The sequence below is a fragment of the Carlito syrichta genome, unplaced genomic scaffold (genome assembly GCF_000164805.1).
Source record: "Carlito syrichta isolate Samal-C Ts95f unplaced genomic scaffold, Tarsius_syrichta-2.0.1 Scaffold311632, whole genome shotgun sequence".
In the NCBI taxonomy this organism is placed as follows: domain Eukaryota; kingdom Metazoa; phylum Chordata; class Mammalia; order Primates; family Tarsiidae; genus Carlito; species Carlito syrichta.
Genome location: NW_007255728.1, coordinates 262,654 through 283,479, shown reverse-complemented (window position 1 = coordinate 283,479; position 20,826 = coordinate 262,654). Strand labels below are relative to the sequence as shown.

The window sequence follows — 20,826 nt, the reverse complement described above, 5'->3', positions numbered from 1 at the left end:
CGGCGATCCTTCCGCCTCAGCCTTCCAAGTAGCCGGAATTACAGGTGTGCGCTACCACGCACAGCTAAGTTTTTTTTTTAATTTTTTTTTTATTGTAGTGATGAGGTCTCACCAAGTTGCCCAGGTGGGTCTCAAACCCGTGGGCTCAGGCAATTCACTCACCTCAGCCTCCCAAGGTGCAGGATTACAGCCTGAGCCACCGAGCCCGGCTCTTCTAGGACTTTTATAGTTTGAAGTCTTATGTTTAAGTCTTCAAGCCAGCTTGAGTTAATTTTTATATATGGTAAGAGAAAAGGATTCAGTTTCATTCTTCTGCATATGGCTAGTCAATTTTCCCAGCACCATTTATTGAATAGGGTGTCCTTTCCCTAATGTTTATTTTTGTCGACTTTGTTGAAGATCAGCTGGTTGTAGATGTGTGACTTTATTTCTGGGTTCTCTATTCTATTCCATTGCTCTGTCTCTTTTTGTATTAGTACCATCCTGTTTTGGTTATTATAGTCTTATAGTAAAGTTTGAGGTTTAGTACTATGATGTCTCTGGGTTGTTTTTTTGTTTTTTTTTCTTTTTGCTTAGGATTGCCTTGGCTATTTGGGTTCTTTTTTGATTTCATATGAATTTTAGAATACTTTTTTCTAATTCTGTGAAATATGATAAATATGATGTTGGTAATTTGATGGAAATTGTGTTGAATCTGTAGATTGCTCTGGGCAGTATGGACATTTTAACAATATTGATTTTTTAATACATGAGCACGGAATTTTTTCCCCCCATTTGTTTGTGTCATCTATGAATTCTTTCGGTGATGTTTTATAGTTCTTGTAAAGATCTTTCACTTCCTTGGTTAAATGCATTCCTAGGTAGTTTTTTTGTGGCTATTGTTAATGAGAATGTGTTCTTGGTTTGGTTCTCAGTTTGAATGTTATTGGTGTATAGAAATGCTACTGATTTTTGTATGTCAATTTTGTATCTTGAAACTTTACTGTATTAGGTTCAAGGAGCTTTTTGGTAGAATCTGTAGGGTTTTCTAGATATAGAACCATATCATGAGTGAAGAGAGATCACTTGACTTCCTCTTCTCCTGTTTGGATAGCTTTCTTTCTCTTGCCTGATTGCTCTGGCTAGGACTTCCAGCACAACGTTGAATCAAAGTAGTGAGAGTAGACATCCTTGTCTTGTTCCAGTTCTTAGGGTGAATGCTTCAACTTTTGCCCATTTAGTATGGTATTTGCTATGGCTAAATAAGAGACAACTCTTATTATTCCCAGGTATTTGATGCCTAGAAGGTTGAGGATTTTAATCATGAAGGGATGTTGGATTTTATTGCATGCTTTTTCTGTGTTTATTGAAATAATCATATTTTCTTTGCTTTCAATCTGTTTATGCAACAATGAATTAAAAGGGATGCTTGTTCACTACAAAGGTGCTTCATGGAATCAAGAATAAATTTTTATTCACAAAATTTGAAGAAAGTTGTAGAAACATATGTAAGATAATGAATAAGCAGATAAAAATAGTAAGAATTTTAAGGATAAGGAATGAAATAAAGCTAGAAATTCAGCCTTTTATCATCTTAGTGTACAGTATTGTGCAAATGCCAAGAATATAATAATCTCTGATCTAGAGAGGCTTATTATTTCTTAGTAAGAGAAACAGCTAAGTAAAAAGTTAGAATAAACAATCTTATGCCAAAAAACTCAACAATTTAAATGAAATACACAAAGTTCTTTAAAAATACAATGTAAGCTGGAAACAGTGGCTCACACCTATAAGACCAGCTCTTTGAGAGGCTAAGGCAGGAGGATTGCTTGAGTCCAGGAGTTTGAGATCAGCCTGGGTAACATAACAAGACCTCGTCCGTCTCTATTAAAAAAAAAAATTAAACAATTAGTTGGGTGTGGTGGCAAGTGCCTATAGTCCCAGCTACTCGGGAGGATAAGGTGGAAGGATCACCTGAGCCCAGGAGGTCCAGGCTGCGGTGAGCTGTGATCACACCACTGCATTCAGCCTGGGTGACAGAGTTGACTCCAAAAATTGACTCCAAAAATTTAAAAAAATTGACTCCAAAAATTGCCTCCAAAAATTTTAAAAAATTAAAAAATACAACTTAACTGAACTACCATAAGATGTAGCAGAAAACATAAATTACCCTATATCTACTAAAGAAGTTACATTTGTTATAAAAGAAAAAAAAAACTTCCAACAAAACAGCAAGAATAAAAAATTCTAGACTCAGATGGTACACCAGTGAATTCTATCAGTTTTAAGGAAGAATACTAATTCTACAAACACTCTTTCAGAAAATTGAGCAGAAGGAAGTACTTCCCATCTGATGAGGGCAGTGCAATGCTTACAGTAAAACCCAACAAAGACATTACCAAAAAAAGAGAGAAAATTATAGACCACCATCTCTCATGAACACAGATGCAAAATGCTTATATCATGATCAAACAGTGTTTATCCCAGGAATGGAAGGTTACTTTAGTACTTGAAAATCAAAGAAATTCACCAAATCAACAGACCAACGGGGAAAAACTCTATGATAATTTCAATACAGAAAAAGCATTTGACAAAATTCAATACCTATTCATGATTTAAAACTTTCAGGAAACCAGGAATAAGATACTTCTTCAACTTGATAAAGGCAACAAAATAATCTATTATTGAGTTGTTTGGGAGTTCTTTATATATCTTTGATACCAGTCTTTTGTGTGATATGTGTTTTGCAAATATCTTCTGGTCTGTGTAGCATGTCTATTCATTTTCCTAACGGTAGTTTTTGATGAGTAGAAGTTTTAAATTTTAATAGTCCAATTTGACATTTTTTCTTTAAGAGTTATTGCTTTCTGTACTTTATACTAGAAAAAAAAATGGTTTTGAAAGAAATATGAGATGATAGAAACTAGTACATAAAAGGTGTTTAAAATGTTCAATGAATCTCAGCTTGGTGTTAAATACAAATATGATAAATATATTTATAGCATCATTACAATTATTAATATAAATATAGATGAGGGTAGGGTCAAGAAGAGATTCTATAACTCACCCTCTAAATATGACATCCTCCAGGTTGTTATGAACACAGTCATTAATGCTGCTTGGAAACAGATGTCCAATTGACTCTAAATCCAATTAATTCTAAATCAACATGACTATTATCATCTGACCTTCAGTAATTCATTTTGTTTACAAGAATGAGAAATATCTTGTTGAGAAGAGAATATGCTGAGACATTAATAGCCTGCCATTCACCTGCCTGTATATTAAAACTTTCTCAAATCTGAAAGGATTTGGCAGGACTTGGCTAGTTCTTAATTATCACCATTTTCTTTTCTAAGTGCTCTCAAGTCATCTATTTAATAACTCATTCCAGAATTTTATCAGGGTTCAATATCACCTCAGATTTCACCTTTCAACCCTTCTAAAAGATTAGAACAAAAGTATTTCAGTACTTCTCCCTTCTCTGTGATTTTGTGAATTAATATAGTGATTCACTGAACACATTTACAATTTTTTAATACTCTGCAATGTAGTTAACTTAGAGTACAAAGAGAATTCACTGAATGTAGTAAGCTGCTCTTTAATTTTTTGCATATTTACCTTCAAAGTAAACCCTTTTTAAAAAAAAGTCCGTGGCCGGGCTCAGTGGTTCAGCCTGTAATCCCAGCGCTTTGGGAGGCCAAGGTGAGTGGATTGCCTGAGCTCGCGGGTTCGAGACCTGCCTGGGCAACTTGCCGAGACCTCATCTCTACAATAAATCAAAAATTAGCCAGGCGTGGTAGCACAAGCCTGTAGTTCCAGCTACTTAAAAGGCTGAGGCGGAAGGATCGCCAGAGCCCAGCAGGTCGAGGCTGAGGTGGCCGAGAACGGTCACTGCACTCCAGTCTGGGTGACAAAGTGAGAATCCAACTCAAAAAAAAAAGATCCATATTTTTCTCCTACCTCAAGGGTCACTCCCTAAATGAAAAAGATGGAGTCACCCTACTTTTTCCTATTATTTTAAGTTTAAATGATACACAAATTCCATTGTAAAATATATTGGTGAACCTATAATCTTTTTGACTGACTGCCCTGTTTACTAAAAAGTTTGGGAATGGCCAGGTGTCGTGGCTCATGCCTATAATCCCAGCACTTTGGAAGGCGAGGTGAGAGGATTGCCTGAGCCCATGGGTTTGAGACCAGCCTGGGCAACTTGGCAAGACCTTATCGCTACAATAAATCAAAAAAAGTAGCTGGGCATGGTGGTGCATGCCTGTAGTTCCAGTTACTTGGAAGGCTGAGGTGGAAGGATCACCTGAGCCCAGCAGGTCAGGGCTGCAGTGGCTGTGAGTATGCCACTGCACTCCAGCCTGGGCGACAGAGTAAGACTCCAACGCAAAAAAAAAAAAAAGTTTGGGAATGTTGTCACAATGTTGGTTAATGCAGACACAGCAACATCTCTTATACTGCTGAAGTTATTACGGCTTTAAAATTATTTTCTGAACTTGCACTCTCAGTGCATATAAGACTCAAAATACATGACAAACTTGAAAAATGTATTTCTATAAGTATCATCACATCTTAAAATGTTAAAATTGATGATAAATCACCCCTATTGCCTTTAGACAAGCATATTCCCAGTTGGTAAATACTAAATTGTAAATCTCAGCAAGTTACTTCAACCTCAGGATGATAAATCTAGTCCAAATATTTGTGTGTGTGTTTCTTAAGGGTAGCATGGAGATAGATAAGGGTTAGAGAGAAGTGCCCAGAATATCCTTTTTAAACTTAATCTAGAATCTTTATAATTATGACTGGGTAGCATTAATTCCAAGTATATCATGCATCCCCTTCCCCCCAGATTACCCTAAATTCACAGAGCAACACATTTGCTATTTTTAATAAATTAAAAGTTCACATTGATACTTTAGACTAGATAGCCAAAGAGCCTAATAATATGATATCCTAGACTTTACTTTTTAAACAACAGTTCAAAAATCTAGTTGGTATCAGCAATGACTAAAACGACTATTACTTGGTGATGTGAAAATCCACTTCTAATCTAAAGTCTTCCACATCTCTGGTTACAGAAAAGTCAATGATCAAAGTATATCCATAAGATATACCTGGTCATTTCCATAATTATACTAATAACATGTTATTTTTATTAGTAATTCAGCAACATTTTTCATTCTAAATCTAGTTCAAAAAGGTAGGAAAATATATTTTATAAATGTGCAGGTTCTGAAATTTGTAAAACAAGAATAAATTATATATATTGCCAGTTTCTACTCATAAAGGAACTATGTTTTAGTAGATTTTTATTTCTGATCATTAATTTTCCCTTATGCATAGTTCAATTCTGATTCACATATTCATTCATTTATGGAAGCACCACAGCTCAGTGAATGATGGTTTTAGAGGCAGACCCTTAGAACCTAGACTCAACCATATACCAGCCAACTAACCTTAATCTTGCTAAGTGACCTGAGAATAACAATTTGTACTGACTTTGTAAAGTTTCCATAATAATTAAATTAAATACTGCAAATAAAGCACTTAGCATATGACCTGTTCCTTCCCTAGTACTACCAACCAGCCACACTGCACACCCCCCAAGGTAGTTATTGTCACCATTCAACAAATATTATGGAATACACAAACGAACATTGTAAATGAGGAATTCCTTGTTTATTGTACATACCCACTGTGTGCTATCAAATCCAATTCGGCTTCCTTTGGATTTTGACAAACCAGCTCCATTCTAGAAAGATAACAAAATAACTTTTTAGTAAATTCAAAGTCCAGCATACACTACATTTAGGGTAAACATGAGATTCAAACTACATAATTAGCACATAATCACTAAAAAGCATTATTCAATTGTCTATTTTCACATAGTCATGACCTAAGAATTCTACAATTTTATGATACAACAACCCAAGATGGAAAACACTGATGGACTACAGTAAGTTAATTAAGTTATTAAACAATAAGGTATATATGGCCATCTCTGAACATCTCAGAACCAATTAATATCCATCAATGAACAGCAACTCTTTGCTATCTCTTTGGAATTAGGGTTTGTCTGTGTAGGTCTATATCTGTAACCTCAACTCTATAAACCAAATTAGTGTTTGTAACCTTTGGAAAAGTGATAATACAGTATAATACATTTACTGAGCAGCTCCTAAGTGACAGGTACTTGTTTGGCACTTCCATTATGAATTATGTATTCTCATTGACCCCTCACAACAATCCTGCAGAGTAAACATTATTATTTCTGTTTTAGAGACACCAGTATTCATACTTTATCTTTCATATATTCTAATTTTGAATATTCAGGTTTTAAAAAATAATATTTTAAAAAACATTCAGGTTTAGAGAATCAGAAGGAAGAAAAATATTTTGTTTTCATCTGATAAGCCCCAAAATACTCTGAAAGGAAAAAGAGAAAAAATATTTGATGGTCTAGAGACAAAAGGAACAGTGTTTTGAGACCAAAACAAATGGGAAGATGTTAAAGAACAATTAGAGTAGCCTCATTCTAAAAATAAAATGTGCTCCAAGTTCCTAAACTCATCTCCCCACTAAACTCCACACTCAAGGGCTGGGACCAAGTCCACTCCATCTTTGTGTCAGCAGTGTCTAGCATAGTGTTTAGTAATTAGTAAATGCTTAGTAAAGGTTTGTTAATTGAAGGGAAAGTGGAAGAGATAGAGTGATGAATATACTAGGCAATTAGGGTAGAGCCAGAATTGGTCTCTCTTCACAACCTTAGCAACTTAGCCAATAACATTGAAATATTAAGAGATATTTGGGAAAAAAAAACAGGCCAGGCTCAGTGGCTCAGCCTGTAATCTCAGCACTTTGGGAGTCCGAGGTGAGTGGATTGCCTGAGCCCGCGGGTTTGAGACCTGCCTGGGCAACTTGGCGAGACCTCATCTCTACAATAAATCAAAAATTAGCCGGGCGTGGTAGCACGCGCCTGTAGTTCCAGTTGCTTGGAAGGCTGAGGCAGAAGGATCGCCAGAGCCCAGCAGGTCGAGGCTGCGGTGGCCGGGAGTGGCCACTGCATTCCAGTCTGGGCGACAGAGTGAGACTCCAACTCAGAAAAAAGAAAAAAAAAAAAAACAACTGCAATTCAATTGAAAATAGATTGTAAACATTGTAATATAGTCACTTGTTGCTCACCACAGTCCTACATTATTAGATAAGACTAAATTTCTAAGCTGCTTGATTTGTTGAGTTTGGGATAAGTAATTTCTAGTGAGGCAGTAGATTATATTTATTGAGATATAATTCACATACCACAAAATCTGCCCTTTTAAAAGTATAATTCAGTGATTTTTTAGTATGTTTAGAGTTGTGCAACTGTCACCACTATCTAATTCCAGAATATTTTCATCACTCCAACAAAAAAGTTTCTATTAGCATTCACTCCCTGTTCCTTCTTCTTTCAGCTGCTATCGTAACACTAATTTTTTTCTCTATGAGTTTGTCTATTATGGAAGTTGCATAAAAGTGGATCATATACATGGCCTTTCGCTTCTGGCTTCATTTACTTAGCATGATGCTTTAAAGTTTCCCTTATGCTGCAGCATATATCAGCATTTCATTTCTTTTTAGTAATATTCCACTGTACATTTACTCAACAGTTGATAAACATTTGGGTTATTTTCATTTTTTGGCTATTATGAATAATGCCATCACAAGCATTCATGTTGTCTAGTCACTCCCTTGTATATACACACAACTTGCCTCTATCTGACTTCATTTTACTTGTTCAGCAAAAATTCAACTCTCTACTTATTCTGCACCTGCAACTGGGCAGCTAAATATGGCTGCTAACTAGTGTTACTTTCAAATTCATGACCACTCATCTCAAGTGGGGTCTTAATTCTGCCTAGAAATCTACTACATTTCCCTTGTCTATTAACTGTCTCATTCTCCTAAATGAATTTTTCCCTTTTTCTCTTTCTAACACTTCCTCCCTGTGCTTTCTATTTCAGTGAGGAAAAAAAAATGAGAGAAAAACTTTCAAAAGCTCCCACCACATCTTCGCATCTACTGTACTAGAATTATATCCATATAACCTGCCTTTCCTCCTATCATAATGTATTAACTGCCTACATTCCTATCTTAGGCCAATCTCTTCACTTATACACTAAATTCCATCCCTCTTGCCTGGCCAAAAACATTGCTCAAGCAATTTTTATTTCTCTGCTGGATTATTCCCATCAGTCTACAAACATAATTACTATTTCTCCCATTTTAAAACAAATAATTAAAAAACAAGCAAACAAAAACCTTCCAACTCCTCTTTTCCCAACAAATAGTTTTTTGTCCCCCATTACAGCAAAATGTCTAACGGGTTGTCTCTTCTCATTGTCTCTAATTCCTCTCCTCCTAACAACTCATATGAGTTTAATTTTACTCTACCAAGCATCATCAAGATCACCAATGACCTTGCAAATCTAATGGTCAATTATCAGTCCTTATCTTATGTATCTATCAAGAATTGCTGATAATTGCTGTTTCACTAAAACACTTTATTCACTTGGTTCTCAGTATCACCATATTTCTGCTTTTCCTGCTAGTTCTTTGTCTAGCTTCCTGGTTCTTCCCACCTCCCTGATGTGTTGGAGGGTCCCAAAGCACAGATGCTGAGACTTTCTCTCTCTCTTTAAAACAAAAAATCTTGTTCACGTCCTTGGTATATTACCTAGTCTTATGACTTTAAATACCTTCTATATGCCTATAACTCCCAATTTATATTCCCAACTCTTATCATACCTTTGAACTACAGATTTATATATCTACTTGTCTATTCACCTTCTTCATTTGAGTGTCAAATAGGCACCCCTAAGTTAACATGAACAACAACAAAAAACCTCTTAATTTTTACCATTCCTCAAACTTTTTCTTCCCAGTCTTTTCCATCTCAGTAAACAAGTTTTCCATTCCAATTACCTAGGCCAAAAATACAAGTTATCCCTGACTCTTTTCTCTCATACCCTATATCTAACACACTGACAAATCCTGATAACTCTACTTTCCATTCCTCACCAACTCCACCAACTCTCCTGTCCAAGCCATTATCAACTCTTATGTAAATTACTAGAATAGCCTTCTAACTGGTCTCTTTGTCTCAGCCCTTACCCCTACAATCTATTCTCATCAGAGCAGCCAAACTTCTTCTGAAACACAAGTCAGATCATATCAGCTCAAAACAATCCTATGGTTCCCAATCTCATTCAAAATAAAAGCCAACATCCTTATAATGGCTTACAAGACCCTAAACAATAGGAAACTCTGAATTTACCTACTATTCTCCCCATCACTCTTACCCCTCTATCGTTACAGTGGTCTCTGGTGCTGTTCTCAAAACTGCCAGACATGTTTCTGCCTCAGAACTATAGCCTCTCCTTTGGTTTCTACTTGGTGCTCCTCCTCTAGACATCCACGTAACTCATCCTCTTTGAATACATCGTGTCCTCTATTTGTAATGACCTTCCACCCTTCTTCACTTGAAGAAATCTTACTCATTCTACAAGACCAACTCAAAATACCATTTCCTCCAACAATGACCTATATATAATCCTTCAAAAAAGATCAAGAATCTTGCATAATTTTATCAAGTAACTGATCAACTAAAAGTATTTCAAAAACCTTTTTTTTTTTGTCCATGATCTGAATGGCTACAAGATTAATTTCCATTTATAAATAATGGTATATAAAATTGTTCACTGTGAATGATTACTGCCAAACTTGAAATCCAAACTCCTCTTTCAACTTCGTTCTTTTTCTAACCAAACACACACAGGTCACTAAATATAATGCAAAGATATCCCAACACATAACCCTGTAAGTAGCCTCCTAGATTATATGAACAGCTGATTACTGCAGGCATTGGTGCTGTTTATCAGACTAAGCCAAGAAAAACATAAGGCTTGGATCACTCAGTGCCTAACACAAACACAGTTCATTGGTTTGTTTTCCCTTCACAAAGGTATCAATATTTTGTAATTTTTATTTGTGCTGCAGCAATCCTTAAAGCCATCTCATTTCCTGACTTATCAATCCTGTAGTATTTTGTTTGAACATACTTGTATGTTCATGGTGAAGTAGCTCTATGAGTGAAGACAAGTTTTAGGACCTGACTGGCAATCTTGGGCAAGAAACTTAACATATCTGAGTACCAGTTAACTCATTTATGAAAAAGTGATAAATGTAAGCTCAAAGGGACACTTTAACAATTTAATACAATTTTACTTATCAAACTGCAATGTAAATCTGAAAAATATTAGAAAATTAATAGTTGTCATCTTCTGAGCATCTATCATGTATCAGATACTAAGTACTGTATGTACTAGATGCATTACATACATTATCTCAACCAGCAAAGCTGCCAATAGACCCACTTTGTGGAGCACAAAGAAGTGGCTTGCTGAAAGCCAAACTGCATAAGAACTATGTAGTCCCCTCAAAACACAAGAATTACTGCTATTGCCACATCTATCAAATGATGAGTTTCCTGAGAGGAGGACCTATATTCCAGCTAAATATGTTACGTATGACAAGTAATCAATAAATACAATTGCACATATAGAATTATAATCACATTATCTTATTAGGTGCAGTATAAGGTAATGAACAAAAAACATTCTCTAGAGGATCCTGGAGACATGTCCTTTCTTTTTTTGGTATGAGCTGAAACCAATAGAAGATGCTCACAAGGCCACCACACTATAAGAGTTTGTATTTCAAAGACCTGAAAGGTTATTCTGGAATATGAAGAGTCAACTCTATCTATTTATGAATTTTAGCAGACCTAATATACTAGTTCTTTACTCAGATCTTATATAGGGACCATAGAAAAGCTAAGTTTGTCTAACAAGCTAGGACCACAAGAGGAATTCTGTGGTAAGGCCTTAAAAACAGTCAGAAGTAGGCCTACTTAACTTAACCCTTCTTCCCTAACCAATGACAGATATTACAGTACTCTTTCCCAAAGAGCCTGAAAAACTTTGCAGTCCCTCTTATCATAGTGTCACTGGCATTTATTACTACTAAAAGTGGGCTGGGATCAAAGTTAAAATCAATTTTTCATGCCTAGCTTTAACACATAATCTCAGGTCTCTCAAAATCACCTTGGAGTTCAAGGATAACTTAGAATCACAGTTTTAATTATCAGCTAACCTATAATGAATACACACAAAACATTTGGAAGTGTGCATGTTACATAGAAAGAGATCAGTAAATGTTAGCTATTATTATTTTTATTAGTAGTATTTTCAATTTTATAATGAAAAATAGTATTTGTTATATTATGTCCATGGTATACCAACTGCCTTAGTCATAGTGCCATATTCTTAAAGAAAATACAATATTTTGAACAGAAGTAAGCTAATTTTATTAAATTTTAGTTAACCTTTTGCATACCATTATATATGTAAAGTTTGTTATCCATGTTAGAACTCTTGTTTTTTATGTTTACTATTAAATTATAGGTTTGCTGATAATGCTAACCTATAATTTCATACTGATTAAGACTACTGTTCTGTACTTTTCAACTAACAAATCAAACAAATTTAATTTAACTAGAAATAATTTTTATTTGTGTGAATATACTTTATCTAAGAATATCCCACAAAACTGCTCACTGAACAAATGAGGAATGCAATTCAGATACAACCAGTAAACAAAGTTAACAAAATTTCGAGTTCTCGTCCTATGTCCAGAGAAAATGTATTAGAACACTGAGGATGCACCTATGCTTCCTTAAAATTTGAGTTCAAAAACACTGTAAATAAGTGAAGTCTGTAAGTTTAGTAAGAAACCCCAAATTTAAATATTTCTACAAGGAAACAAAAAATTTTTAAAGTTAGTAGCTTCAGCATCTAATTACTTTATCTATTTGATTTTATAACTATGCTTTATTTTATTTTTAGACAGGATCTTGCTCTGTTCCCCAGGGGAAATACAGTGGTGATCATACCTCACTGAAGCCTCAAACTCCTGGGCTCCCCACCTCAGGCTCCTAAGTAGCTGGGACCACAGGAGCATGCTGCCATGCCTGGTTAATTTTTTTTTTTTTTTTTGAAAGATGGGGTCCCACTATGTTCCCAGACTGGTTTCAATCTCCTGGTCTCAAGTGATCCTCTTGCCTTGGCTTCCCAAAGCACTGGGATTACAGGCCTGTCCTTACTATTTTTAAATAAAGCATTTTCCCCCTGCTCGCATAGAGAAACTACTTGTACTTCTTACAGAGAGTATCTTATTTTCACACTAATAACATGCAGGAAGCATCCACACTCCCACTGGCATCTGTCCCAAATTAAATTACAGATATATAGCAGGAAGAAATCATCTTGTTTATTGTTTCTATAACCATGGCAAAATACTCTACAAATAGTGACTTTAAAATAAAAGTTTTTGGGAAAAAGGTGTCTGAATTAATGAGTAAAATTTAAAATTCCATTTTATAGGATGCAAAATGACTTGGCTAGGAATAGTACAATTTCTGTGTATTTCAATAAAACAAAAATAACCATTGATATTTTAGAATTTAGATGTTATAATTTCTACCTATTATTAACAGTAGACATAAAAAACAGGAACTCTAGCATGGATAACATAAACTTTACGTATATAATGGTATACAAAAGGTTAACTGAAATTTTAAAACATTAGCTTACTTCTATTCAAAATATTGTATTTTCTTTCATGAATATGGCACTATGACTAAGGCAGTTGGTATACCATGGACATAATACAACAAATACTATTTTTCATTATAAAATTGAAAATACTACAAATACAATAGCTAACATTTACTGATGTAACATGCACACTTTCAAATGTTTGGTGTGTATTAATTAATTTAAGCTTCACAAGTTTATGAGGTGGTACTGTTACTGCCCTTTTTTTGCAGATGAGAAAATAGAGGCATTTGGAAGTCAAGCAATATACTAAAGATCTCACAGCTAATACGTAGTACAGATGAAGTGGAATCCTACATTGGAGTTCATGATCTTTTTTTTTTTTGAGTTGGAGTCTCACTCTGTCACCCAGACTAGAGTGCAGTGGCCGCTCCTGGCCACCGCAGCCTCGACCTGCTGGGCTCCGGCGATCCTTCTGCCTCAGCCTTCCAAGTAGCCGGAATTACAGGCATGCGCTACCACGCCCGGCTGATTTTTTGATTTATTGTAGAGATGAGGTCTCGCTGCCCAGGCGGGTCTCAAACCTGCGGGCTAATAACTCTATTTTTAAATAAGGTCACATTATAAGGCATTGGGTGTTAGGACTCCAATATGTTTTTCTGGGGACATAATTCAACCATAAAATGTATTATCTATTGTATTTCCTATCATGAAAGATAAAGATTTTATTTTTATTTATTTATTTTTTTGAGTTGGAGTCTCACTCTGTCACCCAGACTGGAGTGCAGTGGCCGCTCCCGGCCACCGCAGCCTCAACCTATGCAACATTGCCACCAAGGGGAAAGGGCCAATACAGCAGTTATTTATTGGAATTTAATATATAGTTAAGATGGGACTTTTATATCAATGGGGTAATTCAATAAGGAATATTGGGCCAAATTGCTTAACTACTGGGGAAAAATATAAGTTAGATATCTAATATTTAGCTCATATTAAATTGTATTCAGTTTAAAAATTAAACATAAAGTATAATAAAAGTTAAATATTTCCATAGTCCTGGGCTACCTATAACATAAAAACCAGATGCCCTAAAGAAAAAAGATCTTGACATCTACCTAAAAATGAAATACTAATGCATGCATCATAAATTAGCAGAGATACACCATGAATTTAAAGTTAAAAGGCAAATTACAAACCAGAAGAAATATTTTAAGTACATATGATGATAAAGATTTATTTAATATTCTTTAAACTACAGAGAACGGAAAAAGACAATATCATTAGAAGAATCTGTGAAGGATATAAATAAGAAGAAATAAGAATTAAAGAAAACTAAGAAGAAACAATAAACATATGTAAAGATGTTTAATCCATTAGGAATCAAAGAAATTACCTCTAATGGAGTTAAATATCTGTCAGCTTTAGATATCAAAAACACTAAATATTAAAGAATAAGGGTTCTGGCGTAGACTCCTCAGGTTCAAATTCTAGCTCAAGACTTAACTGTGTAACATTGGACAGATACATTTTCCAAATCTCAGTATTTTTTCTGGGAATATGGGGACAACAGGATCTATTCTGTTTGTTGTAAGAATTAAATGTATGTGTCGGGTACAGTGGCTCATGCCTGTAATGCTAGCACATGGGAGGCCGAGAGGGAGGGGGATTGCTTAAGCCCAAGAGTTTGAGATCAGTCTGGGCAACATAGTAGAACCTTGTCTCTACAAAAAACCAAAAAATTAGCCGGTGTGGTGGTGTGCACCTGTAGTTCCAACTACTCGGGATGTTGAACTGGAAGGACTGCCTGAGCCTAGGAGGTCGAGGTTGCCATGAGCTGTGATCGTCATGATCATATCACTGCACTCCAGCCTGGGCAACAGAATGAGACCACAACTCAAAAAAAAAAAGAAGAAGAATTAAATGTATGTAAAGTGCATACTTAGCATAGTGCCTACTCAATCAAGCATGTAAAAAAAAAAATGCTATGGCAGACATTATACCCATTCCCAAACTCCTTCTCCTTTGCAGTCTCTATTATAGAGGCTGAAAAAGTTAAATAACAACAACAATAATAAAATCTTACTTTCCCAGATTCTACTGTAGCTTGGAATCTGGTGGCCAATGTCACAAAAGTAGAAGCCTGCTAGATCACACTATATCTTCTTCCAGACTTGATTGTAGCACAAGAAAAATGCTAAGAGAATTTTGGAGATTCTGGGCTTACAGATATGAGACAAATAGTCTCTCTACTTGTTTAAGCTATTAGTCAGCCAAAAGCATCTCTAATGGATACAGCTGTCATTACTATTGATATTATTATTCTCATATTTGGAAAAGACAGTCAGGCATACTACTTGTCCTCAAGAAGGATAACTTTGCAATATATAGCAGAATCTAAAATGTGTATATTAGACCAAAAAATTCTATTCTAGAACTTTATCCTAAGGAAAAAACCACGAAGAGTTAAAGATGTCACACAAAGATATTGCTTGGATAAACAGTCAAGACAGTGGGTAGCACCTGTACTTCTTATTATTTTTAAAATTATATAGCCTGGAAAGAATGGAGCCAGGTATAAATGTTAAGCTCTGCATGTGAGAAACTGGGTAGTTTGGGTAGGTAAATTACCTAACATCTCTGTTAAGAGTTTAAGTTTTCTCATCTATAAAAATAGTCTAATAACCTCAGGAAACAATGCTGCATAACAAATCTCTCCCAATCTTATTTCCTTCCTCACAGATCTATATCAGCTGGAGCAGCTATGCTTTGATCTGCTCTATACATCTTATTCGCGGCTCAGGCTGGAAGAGCAGGATCCACCCAAGATATTCTTCTCTTTTCCTGCAGATCAGGAGAGCATGAAGGGCAAGTCAAAGCACAACTGCCCATGTGACGACTCTGCATATATCTATTAACATTGTACTGGCTAAAGCAAGTCTCATGGTCAAACCCAACATCAATAGAGCAGGGATACATACTCCCCTTTAGTGGTGGACAGAGAGAGAAATAACCAATTCTGAAGTTATTAACTAGTTCTGAGTAAAAAATAAGAATAAAAGAAAAAAAACCCGAAGCCTCATTTTTATTCCATGGTTGTTTTTAGGGTTAAACCAAGCACAGAAAGCATCTAAGTACAATTCTTAATAACAGCAGTTATTATAATAATAACCCCCAGTGAGAGTGGCTAGCAACTGTCCACAATGCAACAATACCTTCTCAACTTTGAAATTCCTTATCTGAACTAAAAAAGTATATTCTGTTGGATCTTTAAAAGAGATTTTTTCCCCAAACCATTGTCTCTACTTCTTTATTCCTATAGATAGAGATAAAGGTGAGTCATATCATTACACTTTCCTGGTAGGTAGTAAATTAAAACATATACTGTAACAAAATAAACAAATCTTGATATTTTATCAAAATTATTTATTGTTGAGTACATTTAAATGAAGAATAATCTTTTTAGCAAAATAACAATTTTTAAGTAACTATATCAGAAAATTTCGATAGATTAAACTTCACTGAAACTTGGCACCTTTGTCTTTAATGTTATTACAGTAACATTTAACTGTAATTTTGAATTGCTTGCCACACATCACAAAGATGAGAATCTCATCTTTGAAATATTTCTGCAAAAATTTGAATAACTGTGATTAATTTTATGTATTGCAAAGGAGAAGTGTGTTAAGAAAATATACAGCTAAAATGAAGTCTGATGAGAAAGAAGGAAACAAAATTACCTTTGTTGATAAATAGTGCTTGTAGTAGTACAACTGAAACAGCAGAAATGCAGAACTTGTCAATGTTAAAAGGGCCAAAATCACGTTCTTATTGATTCTACTCATTAGTTTGCGGTGATCACTTGGTTGCCTTTTGAAAGTAACCCAGTCGTTTTCATCTTTTTAGATAGGGAGATAACTTTGTTTTCTGTGAATAAAAAAGATATTTCTAAAGAGACAAAAAACTATTTTTAATTTTTCACCTCTAACAACCAACAACAGAACAAAGCTACCCAAAGTTCCACAAAATGAATACTGTTTGACCTAGCAATTTTCTATCCTAAAGAAATAATCAGATACAAGACCAAAGATGAAAGAACAAAAGTGTTTATCATAGTAATCTCTACAATTGCAAATAACTGAAAACATAAATAGGATATTTATAAAAGCTGACCAACAGAGATTGAGAGGTGCGTCTCCTCTAGAGTTTCTGATTCAGTACATTCGGTATTTGTGACCTGCAAATTGGCATTTCTGACAAAGTTCCCAGGTGATATTGCTGCTGCTGACTATATTGAGAACTACTTACAAAGCAGAAATTGAGAACGTTTTGGGTCAAAAAACATGGTCTGTATGATAGCTGTTTGTTGTCTTTTGAGTTTTTGTGAGTTAGGATATGGTCCGTTTTTATATATGCCCCATGTATGCTTTCAGGTTTTTTGCAAGTGTAAAGAATAATAAACATTTTGTTCTTTCATTGTAGGTCTTATCTCTGATTATTTCTTTAGGATAAGAAATTTAATATTGTTCTACTTCTTCCTACGTTCTCTCTACTGTTTGATTTTGGTTTAAATGTTTAGCTCTTCAAGCACTTATCTTTATTCCATCAAATATACTAAATACCTCTATTACTTGATGTCTAAGCTTTATATATCCTTTGTTCTCCAGATATAAAACAAAACTTAAAAATCAGAAAATTTATACTATCTTCTGCCTTCTCTCCTCTTTCAATCCTTTTATTAGTTATTTCTACTTTGTTATAGTTCTATTTCACAACTACAAATCTCACAGTTGTTCTGTTCCTATTTCTACACCGTTCCCTGACGATCCTTTTTCTGTATCATTTCCGTTCATCTGTTGGATGCCTGATATTTGTTTCCTTGCAGTTTATCAAAAAGAACGTATGGGTATTACTTACCTTTAGTTTTTACATTGTTCAAAATGTAATATAATACTGAGTGATCTTTCACCGAAACAAAGAACTGAGTATCACATGTTCTCACTTATAAGCAGACCTTGAACAATTATCGCAATACTATAAGAAAAGGATTGACAGTAGCAGGAAACTGCTGGGAGGGGAGTGGTGAAGCGGGACTGGTAGTAGTAGGAATCTTCCTGGGGGGGTACACCTCATCAACAAGGGTACCTGCATAATGAACATTTGTATACCTAACCCTGAATTGTACCCCACATCTTTAAAAAAAAAAAATCAAAAGAAAAAAAAGAAAACATAGGGGCAGCCAACAGACAACAACAACAAAAAGTTGTCAGTTAACAGTTTGGCTTTGAGATCACTCTTTCTGCTGATGACTTTCTACCATTGTCCTATGATGCTAAATACTCCCGTGACAATATCCCATTTCTAGCCGGGCTCGGTGGCTCAGCCTGTAACCCTGCGCCTTTGGGAGGCTGAGGTGAGTGGATTGCCTGAGCCCACGGGTTCGGGACCCGCCTGGGCAGCGAGACCTCATCTCTACAATAAATCAAAAAAATCAGCCGGGCGTGGCAGTGCATGCCTGTAATTCCGGCTACTCGGGAGGCTGAGGCAGAAGGATCGCTGGAGTCCAGCTGGTAGAGGCTGCGGTGGCCGGGAACGGCCACTGCACTCCAGTCTGGGCGACAGAGTGAGACTCCAACTCAAAAAACCCCCCCCAAAACAAAAACAAAAACAATATCCCATTTCCCAACCCACCCTTCCCCTCATAGGTAATTTGATCTTTTTCATGGATGAGCAAAGGATTCCTTACCTTTGAAGTCAAATTTTAAAAAACAAACTAGGTTTTATAAGGATGTTGAGGACTGTATACTAGGTTTTCTTCAATCATTGTGTCCTTTCAATTGTAGAATATTTATTTTCTTTGTGAAAAGCTTTTTTAAGTTATATATTTGAATTTTTTTTCTGCTATAACATTGAACTCTTTATTTCCAGAACTACAATTAAGCATTTATTTTCCTTCGTTCCCATTTCACTTTGTTCAACTTTCAAAAGCATGTCATCATGTCCTTTACTGAGTTTTCAACATTAATCTCCCTTCCAAGGTGATCTTTACTTCCCTTGATTTTGTCTTTTTTTTCCTTTCCTTAGCTCTGACAGATTACGACTCACCATGTACTGTTATCTTACTATTTCATCCTAGCTCTTGAGTCAATTAACTTTGTCTCTTATTTTATGGTGGCTGTTTCATTAAATTTGTTAGGCCAATACACTTTTCTTATGAGCTCTTTGTCACTTGTTTTCTGTTCTCTTTGCAGCATTTATTTCTGCAGATACTGTGCTAATTTCCTTTTTATTATTAATCTTTGAATGACTTGAGCTCCCCCCAAATCAGTTGCTTGCAGAAGGACTATGGAAGGAAGAAACAAGGGTGACTATCGAAGGAAGAAACAAGAGTGTGTTTTAGATTAGAAGGTGGCCTCCCTGGTATACAGGAAAGATCTTTATGAGAATCTTTTGTATATGTATACAGAGGGTGCCAAAAAAAGTATACACATTTAAAGAAAGGAAAAAACTGTTTAAAAATTGTAACATTCAATATATACCAGTAACAAAAGATGAATACAGGTCACGTTTGACTTCTGCAATTACAAGAGGTGCTCTAAGTGGTTACCATCAACGTCCAGACAACTTCTGATTATGGCAAATTAAAAGTAATACATAGATAACATCTCTTAGAATGTATTTATACATTTTTTTTGGCATCCCCGATATATGTAAGAAAGACAGAGAATGTATGTGTGAGAGAAAGTTTAAACTACTTCTTTCAGATGTCAGAGACTCGCAGCAAAGGGCCACTTGTAATCTCCCCTCTACTTTGCCTCAGCAAGAGAGTGCTTCCTGCAAAGATGGTGTATCTATGTGCTTCTTCATATGCTTTTCTTGCTAGTTCATGTTGCCTATTAGTCCAAGGAAACTCCCACTGTCTTTCCATGCATCCTGAGCCCACGGTAAGCAGAAGATTCATCTCTTTGCTCTGCCAGTCCTGAGATCTCTTTCTACCAGCGTTCTCTTTCAACTTCTTTCAGCTTACATGTAGCAACCACTTTTCCAGTATTTTGATTTGGGGTTATAGTCTTCTAATCTCAGTAAAGATGCAATTACATCTCTGACTCTCATTTTTCTTAACTGTTCAGGGTAATTTAAGATAGAGGAGGGCACAAATGTCTTGATTCTGCCATCCTAAAATCAGCAGTCTTGGTTTGGGGTTTTAAAACAATCCAAATGAGCTTTTAAAGCTGTACCCTAAGTAAAACAAATACTTTAAGAAATTATAAATTATGTAAGGTTAAAAAAAAAGAAATTATATAAGGTCAACAAACTACTTAAAAGAAACAAGATCAACAATGATGAAAAAAATCCACCTGATCTACAAATAATGTATATTAAATAAAGACAATTGAATAAATCATGATTATTTTTTCTCTCTTAAAATTGTGAAAGCTTGCAAAATAAATCAGCATTGGTGATGGTATTAGTTTCTGCATTCAGCTAAAACCTGCTGAAATAAAACCATAGAGGTTGAGTACCCCTTATTTGAAATGTTTGGGACCAGAGCGTTTTGGATTTTGTAATATTTGCATTATAATTAGCGAGTGAGCATTCCAAATCTGGAAATCTGAAACACTCCAATGAGCACTTCTTTCAGTATCATGTTTGTACTCAAAAAGTTTCAGATTTAGAATTCAGGATGCTCAACCTATACTCTGAAAAGGGCCACTCATAAGATTAAAAAAGAGAATACCCTTCATTTTCAATATTTCTGCTCAGTTTCTTGTACTTGCATTAAATAGTACATCAATGAATTGTGTGCTGATTCCTAGTGAAATCTAAAGTGGCATTCAGATTGTACCATCACTCAGCTTCTTCTAAGCCCAAATAAATAAATGGGAAAGAACATATAATAGGCCTATATAAGCTACTATTTATATAAAAATTTAAATAAGTATCTTGTTTTCTCTTTGGATGCATCTCTAGTTTACAATTAATTTTTACATAAAATAAACCTCCAAAATATATTATAAAAAACTTAACTCTATTTTTATTATCAAGATGATAGTCAATTAACTTCAAAATTTATTTTCTATAAATGCCAAGGCAATTAAATTGCAAAGAAGGAAGGTTAGTCTATCAAAATGTTCCTTTTCACTAGTACTATCTTTTTTTTTTTTTTTTTTGAGTTGGAGTCTCA

At 35.1% G+C, this 20,826-nt stretch overlaps 1 protein-coding gene across 2 annotated transcripts in view; it reads right to left on the bottom strand.

The window, feature by feature from the left end:
* FKTN (fukutin) overlaps window positions 1–20,826 on the bottom strand; it is a 70,400-nt gene that overhangs the window by 42,465 nt on the left and 7,109 nt on the right. The window contains exons 1-3 of one of the 2 annotated variants that reach the window (XM_021717980.1): window positions 18,388–18,480; window positions 16,382–16,568; window positions 5,684–5,743 (exon numbers count right to left, since the gene is read on the bottom strand). In XM_021717980.1, the coding sequence (XP_021573655.1) occupies window positions 5,684–5,743; window positions 16,382–16,486 (165 nt within the window). In that variant the 5' untranslated portion in view covers window positions 16,487–16,568; window positions 18,388–18,480. Of the gene's footprint in view, window positions 1–5,683; window positions 5,744–16,381; window positions 16,569–18,387; window positions 18,481–20,826 lie in introns of those variants that run through there. The other variant, XM_008068898.1, reaches the window with a different exon arrangement.